At 31.9% G+C, this 20,325-nt stretch overlaps 1 protein-coding gene across 1 annotated transcript in view; it reads left to right on the top strand.

Moving 5' to 3' along the window:
* Positions 1–420: 420 nt before the first annotated feature.
* Positions 421–20,325, top strand: part of LOC123665755 (agrin) — a 38,511-nt gene continuing 18,606 nt past the window's right edge. The window contains exon 1 of the mRNA XM_045600016.1: positions 421–469. Within this exon, the coding sequence (XP_045455972.1) occupies positions 421–469 (49 nt within the window). The remainder of the gene's footprint in view (positions 470–20,325) is intronic.

Here is a 20,325-nt window from a genome sequence, read left to right as displayed (position 1 = left end):
AGTATTATACCAAGGATTCAATCTATAAATTACACCTTACGTATAAATATGTACGATTTTATTGTTGTGTTATCCACACATTAGATATTCTAAACATTTTTGAATATCATATCAAAAATTGACCGCTCCAGCGGGGAACGAACCTGCGTCTCCGACTGACCGTGTCGGCGCTCTAGCCAATTAAGCTTTGGAACGATGTACCCGTTAGATCGAAATGTTTGATATGATGATTTTATTTTCGGTTTCAGTACGTACTTACATATAAAGTTTTATAAACTAAACTGTAATACTAATGACTTAAATTAGTTTTCTTTGTTACAGATCAAAACACGATGAACGACTGACTACAAAAGAAAGTGTTATTACATAAATAAATAATTGATCAAAAGACTGATAGTGTTACAAACGCGTGTGTTCAAAATGGAGGTCAAGTCACATTTCCTGGCGACGGCGGCTTTTATAATTATTGGTAAGCTAATATTGTTGTTGTAAATTATTATAGTTTTTTATCTCCTAGAGGACGAAATTACTTTAAATGTTATTGAAAATACATGATTTAAGTTTTTTTAATCTTTGGTTACCAATTAACCGAATTTTAATCTTTTTTGATGTAAAAATTCTTTGCGCACACTTGACTAGGGGAGTAAGCTGTTAATGCGTGACAAAAGCATTACGAAAAGTGTGATCGAGCGAAACGAACGGAAGTTGAGAGGCAGATATAAGTTAGATGGAGCTACAGAAGTATTACTTCAGTCGTGTGGTCTAAAGCACACACTACTACAAACTACTTATTTGTACGACTTACAATAAAATAGATCAGATTCTCGATTGTGATCAATGATGTTGCACAGACAATGACCGTTGGTGCGATCAGTAACGTTGCTCATTGTGTTCGTTCGTCTGTTGCAAGTCATTTATCAATCGAGGTTTGATTTTATTTCTTTATGACTAATGAATGTGGAAATTGGATAGTTGTGTGTTGAATTAGACATGGATGGAAATTTTATGTATCTACCTTTGCGTACATAGATTGCCACACTTTTTACATAATTATTAGCTAACCTAGCGAACTTAATATCGCCTTATTTCTTTTCTTGGCAATATTTATATATATTGAAATAAAATATAGCCTATCTTTCAAGTTGGATTAAACTGCACAAGGTGTGTTTTGATTAAAATCGGTTAAGTAGTTTAGGAGTCCATCGCGGACAAACAACGTGACGCGTAATTTATATATATTAAAAAGATATCTATAGTAAAACTGGAACTGCTTTACGTCTGTTTATCAAAGATATTTAAGTAAAGAATATATGATGAGTTTTAATACCTACTGCTAAAAGAAGCAAGAAATATAAAAAAAAATGATTTTTCGTCTATCTGTATCTTTGACCGCGTATCACGGAAAGTTACTGAACGAAATAATAATAATAATAATAATAATAATAATAATGATTTATTTTCCATCACAGTCATGTTGATACAATGAAAACTTATCTTTTTAATGATATAACTACAACACAAAGTTTGACAACACGGTTAGCGAAGGACTAGTGCTCAAAAACGGTATAAAATACCTGTACTGTTGTAAGTCACCAGGCAAAAAATACAAATGCGGTTTGCAGTTATAATTTTTTAATTGTTTAATTTAAAAGTTCGTGCATGTTTCATATTACGTTGCATAGATATTGAAATATATAAGAGACCGTGATTTCTCGGGCATAGCTTTTTTCTTTTTACTTTTTATTTAAAGTTATTTGTTACGATGTCGTTTTTTTTAATTTCGTGAATTACGTTTAAATTTATTTTGAAAGGATTTTAAAAAACGGTTTTAAATTATCATAAAATATTTAAAAATATATTCAAAACGGATGCGAAGAATTTATACAGTTGGGTGAAGTAATGAGCACAAAACACTTTTATCGCTATTTATATTATTGTGTTGTAACACATTCGTAGCTCACTACTGTTTTTGTGAATAAATTTTAACGGTGCTTTGTATAGGATGTACTTTAGATATTTTTGTTTTCGGTTAGAGTATATATATACTAGCTGGCCTGGCGAACCTCGTACCGCCTTATTTTTTTTTTGTGAATATAATAATTATTTATATCGAAATAAAATATAGCCTATCTTTCAAGGTGGATCAAACTGCACGCGGTGTGTAAATTTGATTAAAATCGGTTAAGTAGTTTACGAGTCCATCGCGGACAAAGGACGTGTCGCGTTATTTATATATATTAAGATTACTTATATATAATATACATATAAGAGACTTTATGGTCAAATTTCGACAAAACTCAGAAAGTACGTTATTGAATTTAGGTGTTAACTACAGATAAAATGAAATATATCAATGTTCAATTTTTTTTTAATATATTTTTATTTAATCTGTATACATATTTATCAAATCTTTTAAATAAAAAAATATCCTTATTTTGTAAAAAAAAAAAAAATTAAAAAAAAGTATTTTTGAAAACAAATTCCTGCCAATCCCAAACTAAACGAAATAAACATTCTATAAATAACCAGCTGGTCAAAGGCTTCGAAGTCAAGTAAATACGCGTTATCAAATATTATTAAAAAAGTACTCATCAGATATCGATCAAATTAATTTCTTCTTTAGATTAAAAAAAGAATCATCAAATCGATACACCGAGTGAAAAAGCATAATATAATGAAGCATATATTATGAAGCATAATATAATGTAGGTCGACTAAAAATAGTCAATAAAAACGCATTATTAGATCTCAATTAAATTTAAATAGAACCACATGACAGGCAGCACATTTCGATTAAAATAATAATCGAAATTAGTCTACTCAGTATGAAGTTCTTTTATTTGAAGTTTTATAAAATTAGTAATAGATACATAAGCCCTTAATTAGATAAAAAATCTGGTTCTATTTCCCTCTTATCAAGTTATAGTAGGTAATAAATTAAGTAAAAGAAACAACATCCTGTACGTTAAGGATTACGAGCCATGAATTCTAATTATGCTAAGCGATAGCTTTGAACTATGCCAATATAATAAAATTTATTTATTTGTTTGTTTATTATCAATAAAGATATCAGGTTACAAGTTGAAATTTTCATTTTATAGTATAAATCAGTTTATTTAGTTACACGAAAAAGTGTGTGTGTACTTATGTATGCACGTAAAAAGTTATACCTCATTGGCTAGCTAATCGTCACGTTGCTAACTTCTTCTTCGTTAACTAGCTAAAAGCTATGGCTTGTGACTGTTTGTAGCTTGTTTTAAATGTAAATAAAGATAACTCGATAATATTTTTACAGTTACAGCTATCCATGCGAAAATCATACATAAACAGACAAGTAAATCTAGATACAAACAAACACGGAGATACCGGCGTGATATTTCCAACAGAAACACGATAAATCTTGCAACCAGTCGCCCGACTTGTCCGGCTTATGATAAATGATAAAGATTTATCAACGGATCGTAATAGATTCGAGCGTCTGGAATAAACAGATAACTTAAGCGAGAAACATTTTACAGCAGACTAGTTGTGCCTGCGGCGTTACATGTATATGTTTTCGAAGGAGAATAGCAAAGAAAAAGTTTTAATTAATCAAGAATATGGTTTTTGATTGATGACGTAAACTTAGTCAAACAAACAGATAGTATTTTTTTTAAATAATAATAATGTCCTCCCGTGACTATAGTTGCTGTAAAGTATCCGAAACGTCGGGTATCTAAAAAACTTAATAAACCACGATAAAATCCGATAAAGTTGTTTTATAATAATAATAAAAATTGATAAAATTGTCATTTTTAATGAAGAAATATTTGTTAAATATAATTTACAAAATTCTGCAATGATTATTATTGGTGAGTTTATCTTTTTTTTAGACAAATAATTTTTGTTAAAAATATTTAGTGTCAATATTGTAATGAATTTTAAAAAAGCTTTGCTTCAAAAACATACATGTTTATTGTTAGTACATATCTTGTCTTAATACGATAGTGACCATTATTTAAAAAAAAAAACAGTAAAGTTTACTATCATGACTTAGAAATCCTATTCACAAAAGCTAGATATGTTGAGCGATTTGTCGCCGAACTTGTCGAGCTTAGCTTATAATAATTGATTACAATTTATCTATAATAACTTCTGCTCGGTCGTATAACTTGGGTTTTGCATATTAGGGAACTGAGTTACTCAGCAACTGTTTATACAGATATAGATATAATGATATAAGTTTTATTTATTTGTTATCTAATAAATAAGACAAAATTAAACTTTTTTTATTGTTAACTTGTAAGTCAAAAAACAAGATAGGCTATAAAACATTACATTACGACCCACTGTATCCGAAAATGATGATCAAATTGATATTAAATATATCATATCTAAAATTGCATAAAATTTGCTCATTTGATGTATTTAAAGGCACTAATCATAAACTTGAAAAGCCTTTTCAATTTAAAGAGATTTATCTTACAAGATATCATTAAAAGGCAGCCAGACCTTCTTTATAGTCTGGATAACGCTTTAATCTTAAAGCAGCTAACGCCAATCACTAAACAACAGATATAAAAAAGCGTGTGTGTACTTATGTACGCACGTAAGAAGTTATACTTCATTGGCTAGCTAACTTCACGTTGCTAACTTCTTCTTCGTTGACTAGCTAACTTCAGGGTGTTGGTTTTTTCCGTGACGGTGTGCGCGCGTATCGTAATAATTTACTCTCATAATTTTTTCCTAATACGCTAAAAGAAGTATAACTTCAAAAGAAACAAAGAAGTGTTAAAAATCACTCAGAACATTATTATGACAACAAATGCTTCAACTATAATCGAGTGCTGTCTGTCAATCATTAAAACAAGATGAAAGTACAGCAAAAAAATGTAAAAGAAATGCAATAATACCAAAACAACTTCTTCAAGATTATATCATTAAACGTGTTTCCGTGACGTCTATTAAGATTTAACCGCTTAAATACAGATTAGGACGCAGCGTGATGCATCATACACGTATGAACGAAATAAGATAATTGTATAGATAATGTTTCTATGGAGTTGCGCTCAAACTCTTGAACTATGAATATTAATATTTTGATATTAGTGTTACCATAACTTGAGGCTTATCAAGGACATAGTATTTTGTCATGATATTTGAATTTCGTATATGACATTTACGTGTTGTATAAAGCAGAATTTTTAAAAAAGTGCATTAAATTATTGATAACTGAATTTTACCACTATTAGCTCAACTGTTATTATAATCATTCAATAATCGTCATAATACCCGCCGCAGTTTTGAATTTTTATCGAACAAGATATTTATTCATACAAATATTTGCTGTTCAGTTTTGCCTCGGTAGTTTTGCGTCCTTAAAATGTATCTGAGATCATTAAAACTATCGATCCAGGCTATATTACAGACACGTAATAATAATCATGTGTTCAGTGTATTGTTTTACAATTATAGCAGAATTTTAGCTCCATTCTTTCTCCACTTAAAGAAAGATCATTTCACTGTCGATGTTATGACAACATAAATCCTTAATGACGACGTTACTTAATTTTTTCATGTTATTTAATTAATTTTTTGCTGTATGTAAATAATGGAAAATATTATTCAAATTATTATCAATTAATGATACTGTTAGCTCTAATAAATAGTAATGATTCTTGTCCCGCTATAGTCCTGTATTGCTTACAAATATGGTATTACTACTTTTTAAGAGTAATTTACATAATTTTAGAATAGCACCATTCTCATAATAGTTTAAAAGCTTACGATGCCCTCTCTATTTAAATCTGGTTATTTTAAAATAGACATTTATACCTCTTCTTTAAATTTTAAAATATTTAATCTTTTTTATAGACATTGTTCGATATTTATGTTTTACGGCGTAAACAGCGATATAATGAATGTGAACGAGTAATCAAAGTAGTAAATTAACGATAAATATGTTTTCGACAGAAATAAAACGCAGTTATCTTCCTTAATTATAAAAAAAAAACTGCCAAGCAACAAGGACTCAGAGGAATGTAAAGTAAAAGAAAGTAAGCGTACCGTTCGTTCTAGATTTATTTAAATACGAAATCGTGTAAAAACCGACTTTGTGATTACATTTACCGATTAACGGCTTAAAATTTCAATGTGCGTAATTAAAGATTTGTTTAATATTTAATCTGATCACTTAAAATGTAATTAACTACTTGTAATGTGGATTTCTTACCTTAAATGTATTTTTACCCGAATTTAAAAAAAGAACGTTCTCAAATCAGCAGTATATTTTATGTGTGTTACTTCATAACGTTTTGTTTGCTAGGTGTACCGATTTTGATGATGGTTTTTTATTCGGAATCTGGTACTTGTCGATGTTCTATATAAACTTGCGTTAGATCTAGCGAGTCGTATTTGAGTCAACCTTTTTGATTTATTTTTTATTTGTCTATGAATTGTAGTTGTAATTTATGTTTGCGAAGAACAATTTTAAAATTAAAATAATTTAACAATTAAGGTCCCATTTGTTATCATGTACACCTGATAGCGATCGTTACTCATCGTAGGGAATATATCCGCCAACCCGCATTGGAGCAGCATGGTGGATTAAGCTCTGATCCTTCTCCTACATGGGGAAAGAGGCCTATGCCCAGCAGTGGGATATTACAGACTGAAGCGTACTAATTAAGGAAACAAGTTGACAATGTTATTTGTGATTACACTAATAATATCAGGAGGTACAATTTGTTCATAACTGACCATATTAGATGATGACAGGTCAGCCTATAATATCCCACTTCTAGGAATAGGCCTGTTTCTCCATCTAAGACAAGGATCGGAGTTAATCCACCACGAGATATTTTCTACTATGAGTAACGATTAGTAGTCAGGTGTATTTGATACCAATCGCAACCGACAGCTTAACGTGCTCTCCGCGGCACGGTGGGGGAACTCTCGACGGCAGACACTCAGCCCGAAAAGAAATATTGTATTGTATAATTGCACAAAATACAAATACCGACTCATACAAATATCAGTGGAAATGATTGATTAACTACAAATTGTTTATAATTCTTTTGATATTGGAAAGCAATATTATCTAGAAACCAAGTACTTGTTCGATGTTAAGCATTATACGTAATTGTGTCATTTCGCTGTAGTTTCGTTATAACATACAAGACAAATATAGCGGCTTTACTCGTGTTTAAATACGTTCCAACTGGTTCGTATTTACTACTTCTACTTGTTTATGTTGTCCTAGTCAGTCCTTAACTGAGGTAGGGCACAGCAGGAATTTTCTGCTCAAAATATGGAGCAGCCCGACTGGGGTAGTACCTCGACCTTACAGAAGATCACAGCAAAATAATACTGTTTTCAAGCAGTATTGTGTTCCTGTTGGTGAGTAAGGTGACCAGAGCTCCTGGAGGGGGGGGGGGGTTGGGGATAGGTTCGGCAACGCGCTTGTGATGCCTCTGGTGTTGCAGGCGTCTATAAGCTACGGTAATCGCTTACCATCAGGTGAGCCGTACGCATGTTTGTCGACCTAGTGACATAAAAAAAAGGCATTGAGTTATTTTTTAAGGCTTTATTAAAAGTTTAACTGAGGTAGTTCACAGCAGGAAATTGCCTACTCAAAATATGGAGCAGACCAACTGGGGTATTACCTCGACCTTACAGAAGATCATGCCTAAATAATACTTACTTGCTCAAGCTTGCTTCAAGTAATGTTGTATTCCTGTTTGTAAGTAAGGTGACCAGAGCTCCAGGAGGGAATTGGGGATAGGGTCGGCAACGCTTTTTCGATGCTTCTGGTGTTGCAGACGTCTATCAACTACGATAATAGTTAACTATCAAGTAAGCCATACGCTTGTTTCACAACATAGTTGTATAAGTATAAAAAGAAAATAGTCGGCAAAAGACAGTTTAAAAAATGTAACTCCTCTCATATAGTTACGCTTACTAGAGATAGAATTTTCTCATCATATATTCCATACGAAATTACCAAAAAATTATTAGAAACTAGTTGTGAAAGCTAACATGGATCATAGAAGTAATGCATAGCAAAATACATATTGCTCAAAATCTGAAGCAGTGTGACTTGGGAAATACCTAAACTTTACAAATTATTACAGCCTAATAATGGGTATGCAATGAAATTGTGATTATTATCGTACTGCAACCATACTCTACACTAACCTCTTACAATCAGGCAAACGTTTCGCTTGTTTGTTGCCCTAATAATACAGTAAACAGGTTGAATTACATGTCATATAACATTAGTTATACTATACCTCCATATTGTTTTATAACATTATGACACATAACAACACTATGAACATTAAAATAGAAGTTTTATATAACAGTTTTATATATAACACATCGGAATTTAAAGTTTTATTTCAAGTAGACGTGGTTTTCAGTGAAATATATAAAATAATCACACTATAGATGACACTCACACGAGTTGAGACTCTATAACAGATAAATTATTCAAATTTGAAAATATTATTAAGAAAAAAGCGAAAATACTTAAAAGTTATGTTCTCATTTTATTGATAAAAAACAAGAATCTATACTTTATAATAATAATAAAAAAACATTTACTTAGAATTCAAATAAAGATATAAAGAAATAAAATGGCTGGATGGAAATAATTAAATAAATAAAAATTGTTTAATGTTAATAAAAAAAATTGAGCGGAAAACATTAAAAAATCTAATGACCAAATATTAAATAAATTAATGTGTTTTAGTTACTTAAATGCTCAATTTTTAAGATTAATTTAATGTCACTTTGATGTTATTTAATTTATTGATTGTTATTTATCATCAAAAACTTTTTATTAAAAAATACGACAATATTTTTTTTAAAACATTTCAAAAATTATCTTTTATTCAACTTTTGTTCTAACACTTAAAAAAACATAAACAATTATAACTCTAAATCAAAATTGAATTTAGAATTGTCTCTCTTGAGCTTATCCAAAAAAAATGTGCCTAAAAAACAATAACCTCCGCTTAACCCGGATAAAAAAACCTGTACAAAATTCGTGTTAAAAAAATCGTCTTAACCTTATTTGAAAAAAAAATTGCACGCAATGGTCAATGGACCCTACTTTTTGCGAGAAAGGAGTAAATGAAATAACATGCATAACACTAGACACATACGGAGTGACTAAACGGCATTCCTATACAAACTGGGCAGCTAGTACTAGATTAAATAAAAACTTGACACACTAGATACAAAGGAGTGAGAGTGGTTTTAATGATGGTGAAATTTTGTAATCATTACATGTTAGAATATCACCTGATATATTATTTATAAAGAAACTGGTTAATACAGAAAATCAGTGATAAATAATGTAGTAAGTTAATTTCAACTAATTACGTAAAATGCTAAAAATATTGTAATAATTTTTTTTATACAACTAGGTCGGCAATCTAGCGTAAAGCTCACCCGATGGTAAGCGATTACCGTAGCTTATTAACGCCTGCAACACCAGAAACATCGCAAGCGCGTTGCCGACCCTACTCTCCATACCTTGAAAGAAGCTCAGGTCACCTTACTCACCACAGGAACACAACACTGCTTGAAAGCAGTATTATTTAGCTGTGATCTTCTGTAAGGTCGAGGTACTTGGTCAGGCTGCAAATTTTGAGCAGGATATTTACTAAATAATAACTTAACATTTATTGAGATGTATAAAGTTGTTGATTATCTTTATTGGACTCAATCACAATTCATACAATAAAAAGTTTATCCTGACTCCTGCACTAGCAGTATTGTATTGCAGAAGCCAGCGTCCTCCCCTTTATTATATGTAACAACAACTAATTCCCTTAGGAGTTCAATGTTATTAATTTAACGATACATAAAAGAGTTAACAATATGAAATTTAAAACTAAAATTAACATTTAAGTAAAAAACATATGTCATGTGTGTTCATATATATATAATATTTTAAATGAAAAGAAACATTTGTGATACTGTACAGAATAAACTATTACTATAAACTTAGTTAGTAGTAGCTACCTTACGATTTAGTTTTGAATTGATTTGCACGTAAACGCGTATACCTAAATTGTCCGCGTAGTTGTCTGTGTTGATAATAATCCCTATTCTAATGGAGTCTATGTAAATTCAATAATAACAATTTTTTTTTTACAATAGTTATATGATTAAATGTGTGAAAGATAAAGAGAGGAAAACGAAGCAATATAACCTGTTATTATTTATTTATTTACTTATAAGGGATGGTACACAGCACAGAAAAAATTATAAAACAAACTTAAATGAAATATAATCAAAAAGGCCAATTACGACCATCCATCCGTTTAAAATTTAAATTAACAAACGTTAAAAATAAAATAAAAGGAAAAACACAAGAAAAAAAAAGACAAACTTGTTTTCATATTAAACCTATAAATACCCCTGGGAAGGATAATTTAAAAACAATTAACTCTATATGGAAGGAAATATAACATATATAATAATGTTAATAATAATAGTGAGCATTATATAAATATTTATGAAATATATATAAATTATATATATTTAGTTGTAGTTTTGATTATTTTTTTAAAGAACTGTTGTTTTATTTTGTTTTGAAAAATATTTTTTTAACCCTTGAAAATATCTACGTTTTGAAATTTCAAATTGTATGAGTTAGGTAATCTTGTAAGTATAGAATTCTGTACATAGTTGGTGGAGCACTTCGGGACATAAAATAAAGCAGTGTCTTGTGCGCCGTGAAGGGTTGTTTAGTATAATGCGTTCAACAAGTTCCGGGCAGTTGATGCGGCCACGAAATATATCATACAATAGCCCCATGTCTAATACCTCCCTGCGTTCCGTTAACGTCAGAAGGTTATAAGCTCGGCAGATATCTACGTATTCATCACTTATATCGGCTTTTTTACACTTAAATTTAAGGTGATGAACAAATTTCTTTTGTACACTTTCAATGCGTTTTATATAAACATCATATCTTGGAGACCATATAGGAGCAGCGTATTCTAAGATGCTTCTAACGTATGCATAATAAACTATTTTGAAGCTAAGAGGATCTTTAAAGGGACTACAGGTTCGTATGACAAAACCAAGATTTCTTAGTGCTTTGGATCTAATTAAATCAATATGAGAAGACATTAACATTTTGCTATCAAAATATACACCTAAATCACGGATCATCATTTATCAAAACGAAATCCCACTCTATACATCTATATCTATACAAATAAATAAAATTGGAGTGTCTGTTTGTATTATTAAAATAACCGCCTTTTACTAAATGAATGTGGATGTATACATACACGGTACATATACGAAAATGACATTTTTTACGATTTTTGGCTGTCTGTCTGTTTATTCCTGCTAATGTTTGAAACGGCTGGACCAATTTTAACAGGACTTTACTGGCAGATAGCTGATGTAATAAAGAGTAACTTAGGCTACTTTTATTTTAGAAATATATTTTTTTATAAAGAAGTCGCGGGCACAGTTAGTTTTTGATAAAATTCAAAGCATTTAAAGTACAAAAAAAAAATTAAACACTAAAATATAAATTTCGAGGTCAAATACGTCTTCTTTCGATATGTTCAAAACAAAAAAAATAAAAAAGAGCAAATGACACATGACACATGACACATGACAAGGAAGTCAAAAATCTTTGTGTCAACAATAAACTGAATTCGACCTATAGAGTAAATCGTGCAAAGCCCTTCTCGACAAATATTGTACCAGCAAACATTATATTTGTATTTTCTCTTAGCACAATTTAGCAGTCAAATAACGAAGATCGATTGAGAACTAGCACTGAGTACACAAACAAAAACGTACACGCAATTTTAAGCTTTAATCGTAAAGCTTAGAATTTATATTCCGTTGAAAGTTTTGAAAGGCTCTGCACATTGATGCCAAGAGCTAACTTTCCCTAAGTCAACTTAGTCAACACATGATGCAGTTGTGAATCACGTATAGTGAAGGCTCTATCGTAAAATTGTATAGTCACATTTTATAAATGGATCTAGATGTAAAAGTTGAACAAATAAAATGTTAGAAACTTGTGATAAAATCTATATATATAATGTTACAATATTTGCTAATATAAATTGAAGTTAAACCACATATAAAATTGTGTGATGTTTACAACACTATTAGACAAATGATTATTAATAGTAGTGTTCGCCCAATGGTCGCAATTCGACCATTATTTATTTAAATTATAAGCTTGAATACTATTAAGGTTCCGCTGTCAAAGAGTATCATTATATGCGTATTTGTATCAAACACATGGTAGTGTGTGTGATGTTTTTTTATTAATTTAATATATATTTTAGGCATAATTAAAAAAAAATAGTTTTCCGTACTCCTTCTCTATATAAACTATAAGTGTGCGAATATTCATACTGATCAAAAGGGGTACAAAGTTTTTTTTCGGGTATTATTTAGAACGAATAAAAAAATATCTAATATATAATATTCTCGTGTCGCGGTGTTTGTAGTTAAACTCCTCCGAAACGGCTTGACCGATTCTCATGAAATTTCGTGAGCATATTGGGTAGGTCTGAGAATCAAAGAACATCTATTTTTCATCCCAATAAATGTTAAAAGTAGTCCACCGCTATTTTTTTTTTTTTAATTTTTAGATGAATTATTTATTTTTTATTTAATTATGATTTGGCGTTAAAAAATACATACAACCGTAAATGTTCACCCTTCTGCCACTAACCCCCATTTTTAAATAGCGTTTAGCGGCAAAACAACGTTTGCCGAGTCAGCTAGTATTATTATGGAAGATATTAATTTATACTTTTTAACTGAGGTAGGGCACAGCAGGAATTTCTTGCTCAAAATATGGAGCAGCCCGACTGGGGTAGTACCTAGACCTGTTGGTGAGTAAGGTGACCAGAGCTTCTTTCAAGGTATGGAGAGTAGGGTCAGCAACGCGCTTGCGATGTTTCTGATGTTGTAGGCGTTAATAGGCTACGGTAATCGCTTATCATCGGGTGAGCTTTACGCTAGATTGCCGAACAAGTGATATAAAAAAAAAAAAAAAAACTATGTAAGTAACATTTTCAGACGAACTTATAACAAATACAAACATTCTTTACTGTACGTAAAAAACAATGAAAACAAAAAAGAAAAAGTGTACAAGAGGCATCGATCTCTCGGTTGGGGTTATATTAATTTTATCCATTATAAATTTAAAATAAATTAAAGGTTTACTCAATTAAAGGCAATGAGTCGTATAAAGGAGTCTCTAACTCAAGGAAAAAGATACGAAATTATGAAGTCTTATTATTAAAGTACTGTTAGCACATTGTTGATTTTGCTTTGAAGAATTCAACTAAAATAAGACCCATTTTATACCTTGGGCATTTCAAATGTGTCTACGATCTACTAACTAATAAATCTACGACTAAAGATTCAGTGATACAAGAGGAAAGATATCTAATGGTGTAAATGAGATGTGAATCATTTGATACGAAAATATATCAGAAACCGTTTTAATTACATGTAAACCTGTTAATTGATAATACTTTTATATAGATCTAACGTTGACTTCTGTAACTGTAGCATATGATATAAACACATGATTATCGCAGAGCATTTAAGATTGTAAAGTGTTAAATATACTATGTGTTAAATATAATAATGCTGTGTGGTTACGGCACCAAAGAATATAGCCACCCCTTCTCTTCCCGTGGGTGTCGTAAGAGGCGACTAAGGGATAACAAGGTTCCACAACCACCTTGGAACTTAAAAAGCCGACCGATGGCGGGATAACCATCCAACTGTTGGCTATGAAATACACAGGCCGAAGACGGGCAGCAGCGTCTTGGGTGCGACAAATCCAGCCCTACGGTCACCAACCCGCCTGCCCAGCGTGGTGACTATGGGCAAAACACATGAGTTCACGCCATTTTTGGCGTGAACTTGGCGAGGACTGTGTCCAGTAATGGATTGCGAAAGGCTGCTGTGATGATGATGTGATGAAATATACTGTATATGTAGCAAATAGTAAATTAACCAGAGCTCCTGGGAGAATTGGGGATGGGGACGGCAACGCGCTTGCGATGCTTCTGGTGGTGCAGGCGTCTATAAGTTACAGTAATCGCTTATCATCAGGTGAGCCGTACGCTTGTTTGCCGACCTTGTTATCTAATATATAAAATTCTCGTGTCACAGTTTTCGTTGCCATACTCCTCCGAAACGGCTTGACCGATTTTGATGAAATTTTTTGTGCTTATCCGGTATCTATGATGTCCAACATCTATTTTTCATCCCCCTAAATGTTAGGGGTAGTCCACCCCTAAATTTTATTTTTTTATTTTTTAGACAAAATTTTTAATTTCTATTTTTTTATGATACAACATTAAAAAATACATACAACCCTAAATTTTCACCTTTCTACCACCAACCCCTATTTCTTAATAGCGTTTAGCGGCAAGACAACGTTTGCCGGGTCAGCTAGTATAATATATAAAAAAAAAGAAATTATCTATTTAAGTAGGCTTTTGAATACATTTTTAATGTAAAGCTACCTTCGATCGAATTATAGATTCTGCAGAAGAGGCAATGAACTCCGCAGTTACTCTTTTTAAGACCAATGTTATGAACTAAAAATTTTGTAATGTCTTGTATTACACAGAGCTCCACTAATAGATACAAACGTCTTTTTTATTATTGGAGATTAGTCCTTGAGTATCGATTTTCATATAAGGTCCCCAGTGTGAAAAAAATATCAGTAGTATAATCTACTAAACGAATAGCCTCGTTAAGTTTTTGTTAACGCCATTTGATTCGTTTATTTACCATTTGATATGGTATTAGTTTCTTTCTTAGACTATTAAGCCTTTTTGTGTCTATTTAGACAGTCTATCTGAAGTACACTCCAGTCGTGCGTCGGAACTGACACACATACTTTTTTTGTTTGTATCGAATATTACACTTTATAACATACTTTTTATTTTAATGTTTTATCCTCCAGAGGAAGAAATCCTGTCCCACTGTTTTGTTAAGACACTAAACCTAAACAAGAGTAAATCTGAAAACATTCAAATAAAATAGTAATATTACAACAGCATACAAATTAAAACAGCAACAAGGTCAATGACTCCTATTTATGTATGGAGATTGGATTATAAACTGATAATCAAAAAATAAAAGAAATATTTCACCTAAGACTAAAGTTTAAAACCTTAAACCCAATTCGCACAGTATCGATAATTCGATACACGTCATCGTGTCCAAAAACTACATCAGTCTGTACTGTTATGTTCTGTTAGCCTTTCGACAAAATAAATTATTTTTACGATTTTCGAATGCGTTCTGAAGTTTAATAAGTCTTGCAACCCCCGCAGACTATATGAACATATATATACTTTTATACTTTTTAATAGTTTTGCACAGTAAGTTAGTTGGTGTTTTTTTATGTCTCATTTGTTGGTAATTTTAATAAAAGTGCTTGGAACTCATTATTCTTATCCATTATTACGACTTCACAAGTGCTCAGGTTTTAACAATTTGGTATAGGCCAAATAAATCTAATAACTAAATGTCTGGCCGCTGATTAAATATGTTAATTAGTGTGTATAGAATAAAAATAAAGAATTCATATACATGCTGGATGTAGAAGGCGTTAAAATAAAACTCACACACTACATACTATTTCCAAGCTTTAAACAAAATTATCAGTAAAAGCAATTGTTTGGGGATAAGATAAGTATTTATTTTTGCGTAAATTGATTCTTTAAATTCGATACCTTTCACTTGTATTAATGTTTACTTAATTAGCTGAAAATTTATCGCGTCATCAATATAATTAGAAGACGGAGTCGATTCAACACTGCAATGTTGGACAACGCAGGAAATTATGACAACTTAATATCCATTCGCTTCAAAATACGTTCGCTACGTATATATACAAATTGTTGTTCACATATTCTTCAATGTTTATTCGAAATAATTATTGTTTTTTAATTTAATCATGACTGCGTCAAAGATCTTTATACTGCTACTAGCATATTTGTAGAAAAAATCTATTAAATTTTTCAAATACTTATAAAGTTCACTCTTGACCCGAATCGAAATCCGTACCTTTCTCTTTGTAATTCAATTTAAACGTTCATGTATCCACTTTCACATATAAAAGACATGAAACTAATTTCAAAGGAGGGATTATGTTTGTAATTTATTTTCATAAAAAATTTATATTGAATTTTCGAAATATTTTTGATGTAAAACTTCTTTACGTACTCTTGACTTGGGGAGTAAGCTGTTGAATACGTGATGAGAGCGTTACGAAAAGTGTGATCGGGTAATAAGAACGGAAGTTGAGAGGGAGATATAAGTTAAATGGATGGTCTAAAGCACACTCGTTTTTGTAGTGAAACTTCTTGTAAAACTTCTTGCTTGACTTGGGATGTAAGCTGTTGAATGCGTGACGAGAGCTGTATGAAAAGTGTGATCGAGCGAGGCGAACGGAAGTTGAGAGGGGGGTATAAGCTAGTGAAGACAGAAAGAGCTCTCTCTCTCTCTTATAGTATTAGTTGCATTTCGTAAGTTTGACTTCAGTCGTGTGGTCTAAAACGCACTCGTTCTTCTTCTTCTTTAGAGTTAATGGCTTTCAATTGTGCCAAATGAGCACAGATGATTTCGCCAATGTCACGTAGGAAAAACGCACTCGTTTCTTTTATACTTCAAATGTGACAAACAGGTGTACGGTTCAACCTGATGGTAAACGATTTTTTATTAATCACCCAGCAGGGAATATCTTGCTCAAATTTTAAAGCAACTTGTCTAAGGATGTACCTATCCTTACAGAAGATCATCCATTGGCCTTAGTCCATCTATTGCAGACGATTTAGACAGTGTCAGACAGACACTGTGTCGTCTAGGACACTCTTCAGGAAAACGCAGAGCTGTCACAGAAGATAACAGCTAAACAATACTGCTCTCAACCAGTGTTGTTTTCCTGTTGTGAGTGAGCCAGAGCTCCTGAGGTTCGGGGATGGGGTCAGCAATGCGCTCGTGATGCTCCTGGTGTCATAGGCGTCCATGAGCTGCTGCAATCGCTTGCCACCAGGTAGAACATACCCTTTTTGGTATCTTAATGGTATATAAAACAGCAGACCTCTATATTCTTATTTAATAGATTACTGATTGAAACCATATTTTTCTCATGATCATCACATAATTTTTAAATTTATTATTATAACCATGTTTGAAGGAACTTTATTTGCGTTCATGCATCATCTATTTGACTAGCCCGTTGGCGCAGTTTGTAGTGACCCTGCTTTCTGCTCCGAGGGTTGTGGGTTCGATTCCCACCCCGAGTCTGGGTGTAATATAAATATTTATTTATATATTTATATATGTATTATTTATAAGTATGTTTATCGAATAAAAAAATATGTAGCTATATACCAGTCGGCTGTTACCTATAACACAAGCATTAAGTTGCTTACTTTAGGAACAGACGACCGTGTGTTATTATGTAAATATTTATTTATTTATTTATTCGTTTGATCATCGTTTCAGTCTATTGCAGTCCATTTCTGGACACTGTTGGTGAGCGCAGGGCTGGCTTTGTCGCACCTAAGACGCTGATGCCCGTCTTCGGCTCGTGTATTTCAAAGCCAGCAGTTATATTATAAGTTCCAAGGTTGAAGTGGAACTATGCTATCCCTTAGTCGCCTCTTACGACACCTACGACAAGAGAGGGGGTGGCTATATTCTTTAATATCGTAGTCACACAGCGTTTGATAAGGCTTAAAAATATTGATATAGATATGAATTTTATTCCTCACACAATAACATTACCTGCAAAATGAGAACTCAATTACACGTTAATTTTATTGTAGCAACCCGATGGATTTCCTATTATCATGCAAATTCCTCTATGACAGAAATTTCGCTTCGCATGGCGCGGAATTGTATAATGTATGCAAATATTTGTCACGTCGGGTCAAGATATAATTATGTAATTTAGTGAATCTCTGACATTTAGAACGAAACTAGTTTTGTGATGTTAATGACCTGGGATTTTATTTATATTTTAACTTGGGCATTGATTTTGGATACTACCTTTTTCTCGTGATCGAACTTGTGTAGCTTTTTTTTATTTTCCTTAAGACATTTCTATTCAATCGTTCTAATTGCTTGTGCTTCAGTAGTTGTTAAATGTTTGTCTCGGATATAAGTTACTGATAGTCTTAATCAGCAGTTACTAAAAAAAGTCTATAAGTTCCTCTTTTACACTTAGAAATAAAACACAGTTATATACAAAAAAAAGTGTATCACAAAGTTTTATAAATTCGATAGTATTATCAAATAGCCTTATCAGCATTTATTTATTTATTTATTAATACTTTATTGCACAATACATTAAAGAATTGTACAAAATGCGGGCTTAATGCTAAAAGCATTCTCTACCAGCCAACCTTAGGACATACAAGAGCAGACGTTTGTAGGTGTGCAAAATTGAGTATTAGTAAAATTCAGATAAAGAAGAAAAAAGGGATGAAATATAAAGTAACGTTAGTGGCTTAGTATATACATGAGCAAATTAATTCATATATATAAATAGCATTAAATAAAACAGAAGTCAAGACTATATTAAGAAGTATATTAGTTATTTTGTTTCGAGAACCCTGCTGGTATGTAAGTTATTAAGTTCTGTATAACTAAATTAGTACTCTCATGATAAAATATAGTCACTTAGAAAGATATTTACGTTTATATAAACAATAAACCTTTACAGACAATTTTAAACCTAAAATATAAAAGTTATATTTTTTATGTAAGCAATTTACTTATTAGTAGAATTTGTATAAAAAAAAAAGAAATGAACACATAAATCTCACGAAATAGTGTCGATGTTCCGGTTGAACAGGTTCTGTGTGAAATCTCTACATTAAAAGATGAAAGACTTTGTTTGGACAAGCTAATTTTTAAAAATTCCTAATCTAAATATTTTTACAAAATAATTTTGGCATCATATATACATCTCATACATATAATATTTCAAAAGACCAAACTAATTAAACTAACAGGCTAATGTAACACATGTTAAAAAACAACGCAGGTAAGTACGTAGAATATACAATATAATGTTCTGATTTATCAGACAAAAGCAGTAATCACAGCAGACCAAACTGACTGATCAGACGGAAGACTAAAAAAAGTGTGTGTGTGTCAGCTTCAACGCACGACTGGAGTTTACTCCTTCAGATTGACTATCTAAATAGGCACAAAAAAGGCTTACTAGTCTAAGAAAAAGATTAAGACCATCATCACTTCAGCCTATCGCAGTCCACTGCTGGACATAGGCCTCCCCAAGTTCGTGCCAGACGTCCCGGTCTTCCGAAATCTTCATCCAGCCTACACCGGCAATCTTACGTAGATCGTCGGTCCAACGGGCCAGAGGACGTCTCACACTGCGTTTGCCAAGACACGGTCTCCACTCTAGGATCCGTTTACTCTAACGGCCATCGGTCCTGAGATTAAGACCATATCAAATGGTAAATAAACGAATCATATAACGTACGTACGAAACGTAACGAGGCCATTCGTTTTGTAGATTTTACACCTCATATTTTCTTCATACCGGGGCCTTATATGAAAATCTATTCTTAAATAGTAAACTCCGAAAATTGCAGAAATAAAACTGCAATGGTAGTCTTGCTTCAAATTATATTAGTAATAGAACTAGTCCAAACTAACCGGTTTGAAGCAGACCAAAAAATAAAATGGAATATTTTGGTAATCTTCTTTAGATTAGTATTAGTGATCACATTAGTCTAAAGTAACGATAATAAGACATAGAGATAGATAGGTCGATAAAAAGACATAAGTAAAATTGTGAGTTTTCTTTGGGTAGTCTTCATTAAAATCGTATTAGCCTTGATAACAACGTATTCTAACTTATTAAACCAAGGTCGTTACCAAGTAGTTTAAACTAACAGATTAGACACAGGTTAAAATAATAATACAGGTAAAACTGCGAGAGAAATCTTATTTAAAATTGTAGTTTAAGTCCGAAGCCTGCGCCCGTGCATGTCTTCGCCCACGGTGAATGCCCAGCCATTTATTAAGGTTCCAGACATTCGTTATTGAAATAAATTGTACTGCAGGTAATATGGCGTTTGGTAATGATATTTTGAATGGATTTAGAATCGTTATTTGGATGATTGAGTAAAATGGTATAACAGTAATTTGTATGAGTTCGAATGCTATGTATGATTATGGAATTTTTGCAAGAATATGCAGTTTTTTTTGGGTTCGATTACTATCATTTTGTTATATTGGTGCGATAATTTTAATTTACAATGACCGCGGTTT

Source organism: Melitaea cinxia, chromosome 24 (assembly GCF_905220565.1).
Source record: "Melitaea cinxia chromosome 24, ilMelCinx1.1, whole genome shotgun sequence".
Taxonomy (NCBI): domain Eukaryota; kingdom Metazoa; phylum Arthropoda; class Insecta; order Lepidoptera; family Nymphalidae; genus Melitaea; species Melitaea cinxia.
Note: the sequence above shows the minus strand (reverse complement) of the source record. Positions and strands in the feature narration are given on the sequence as shown.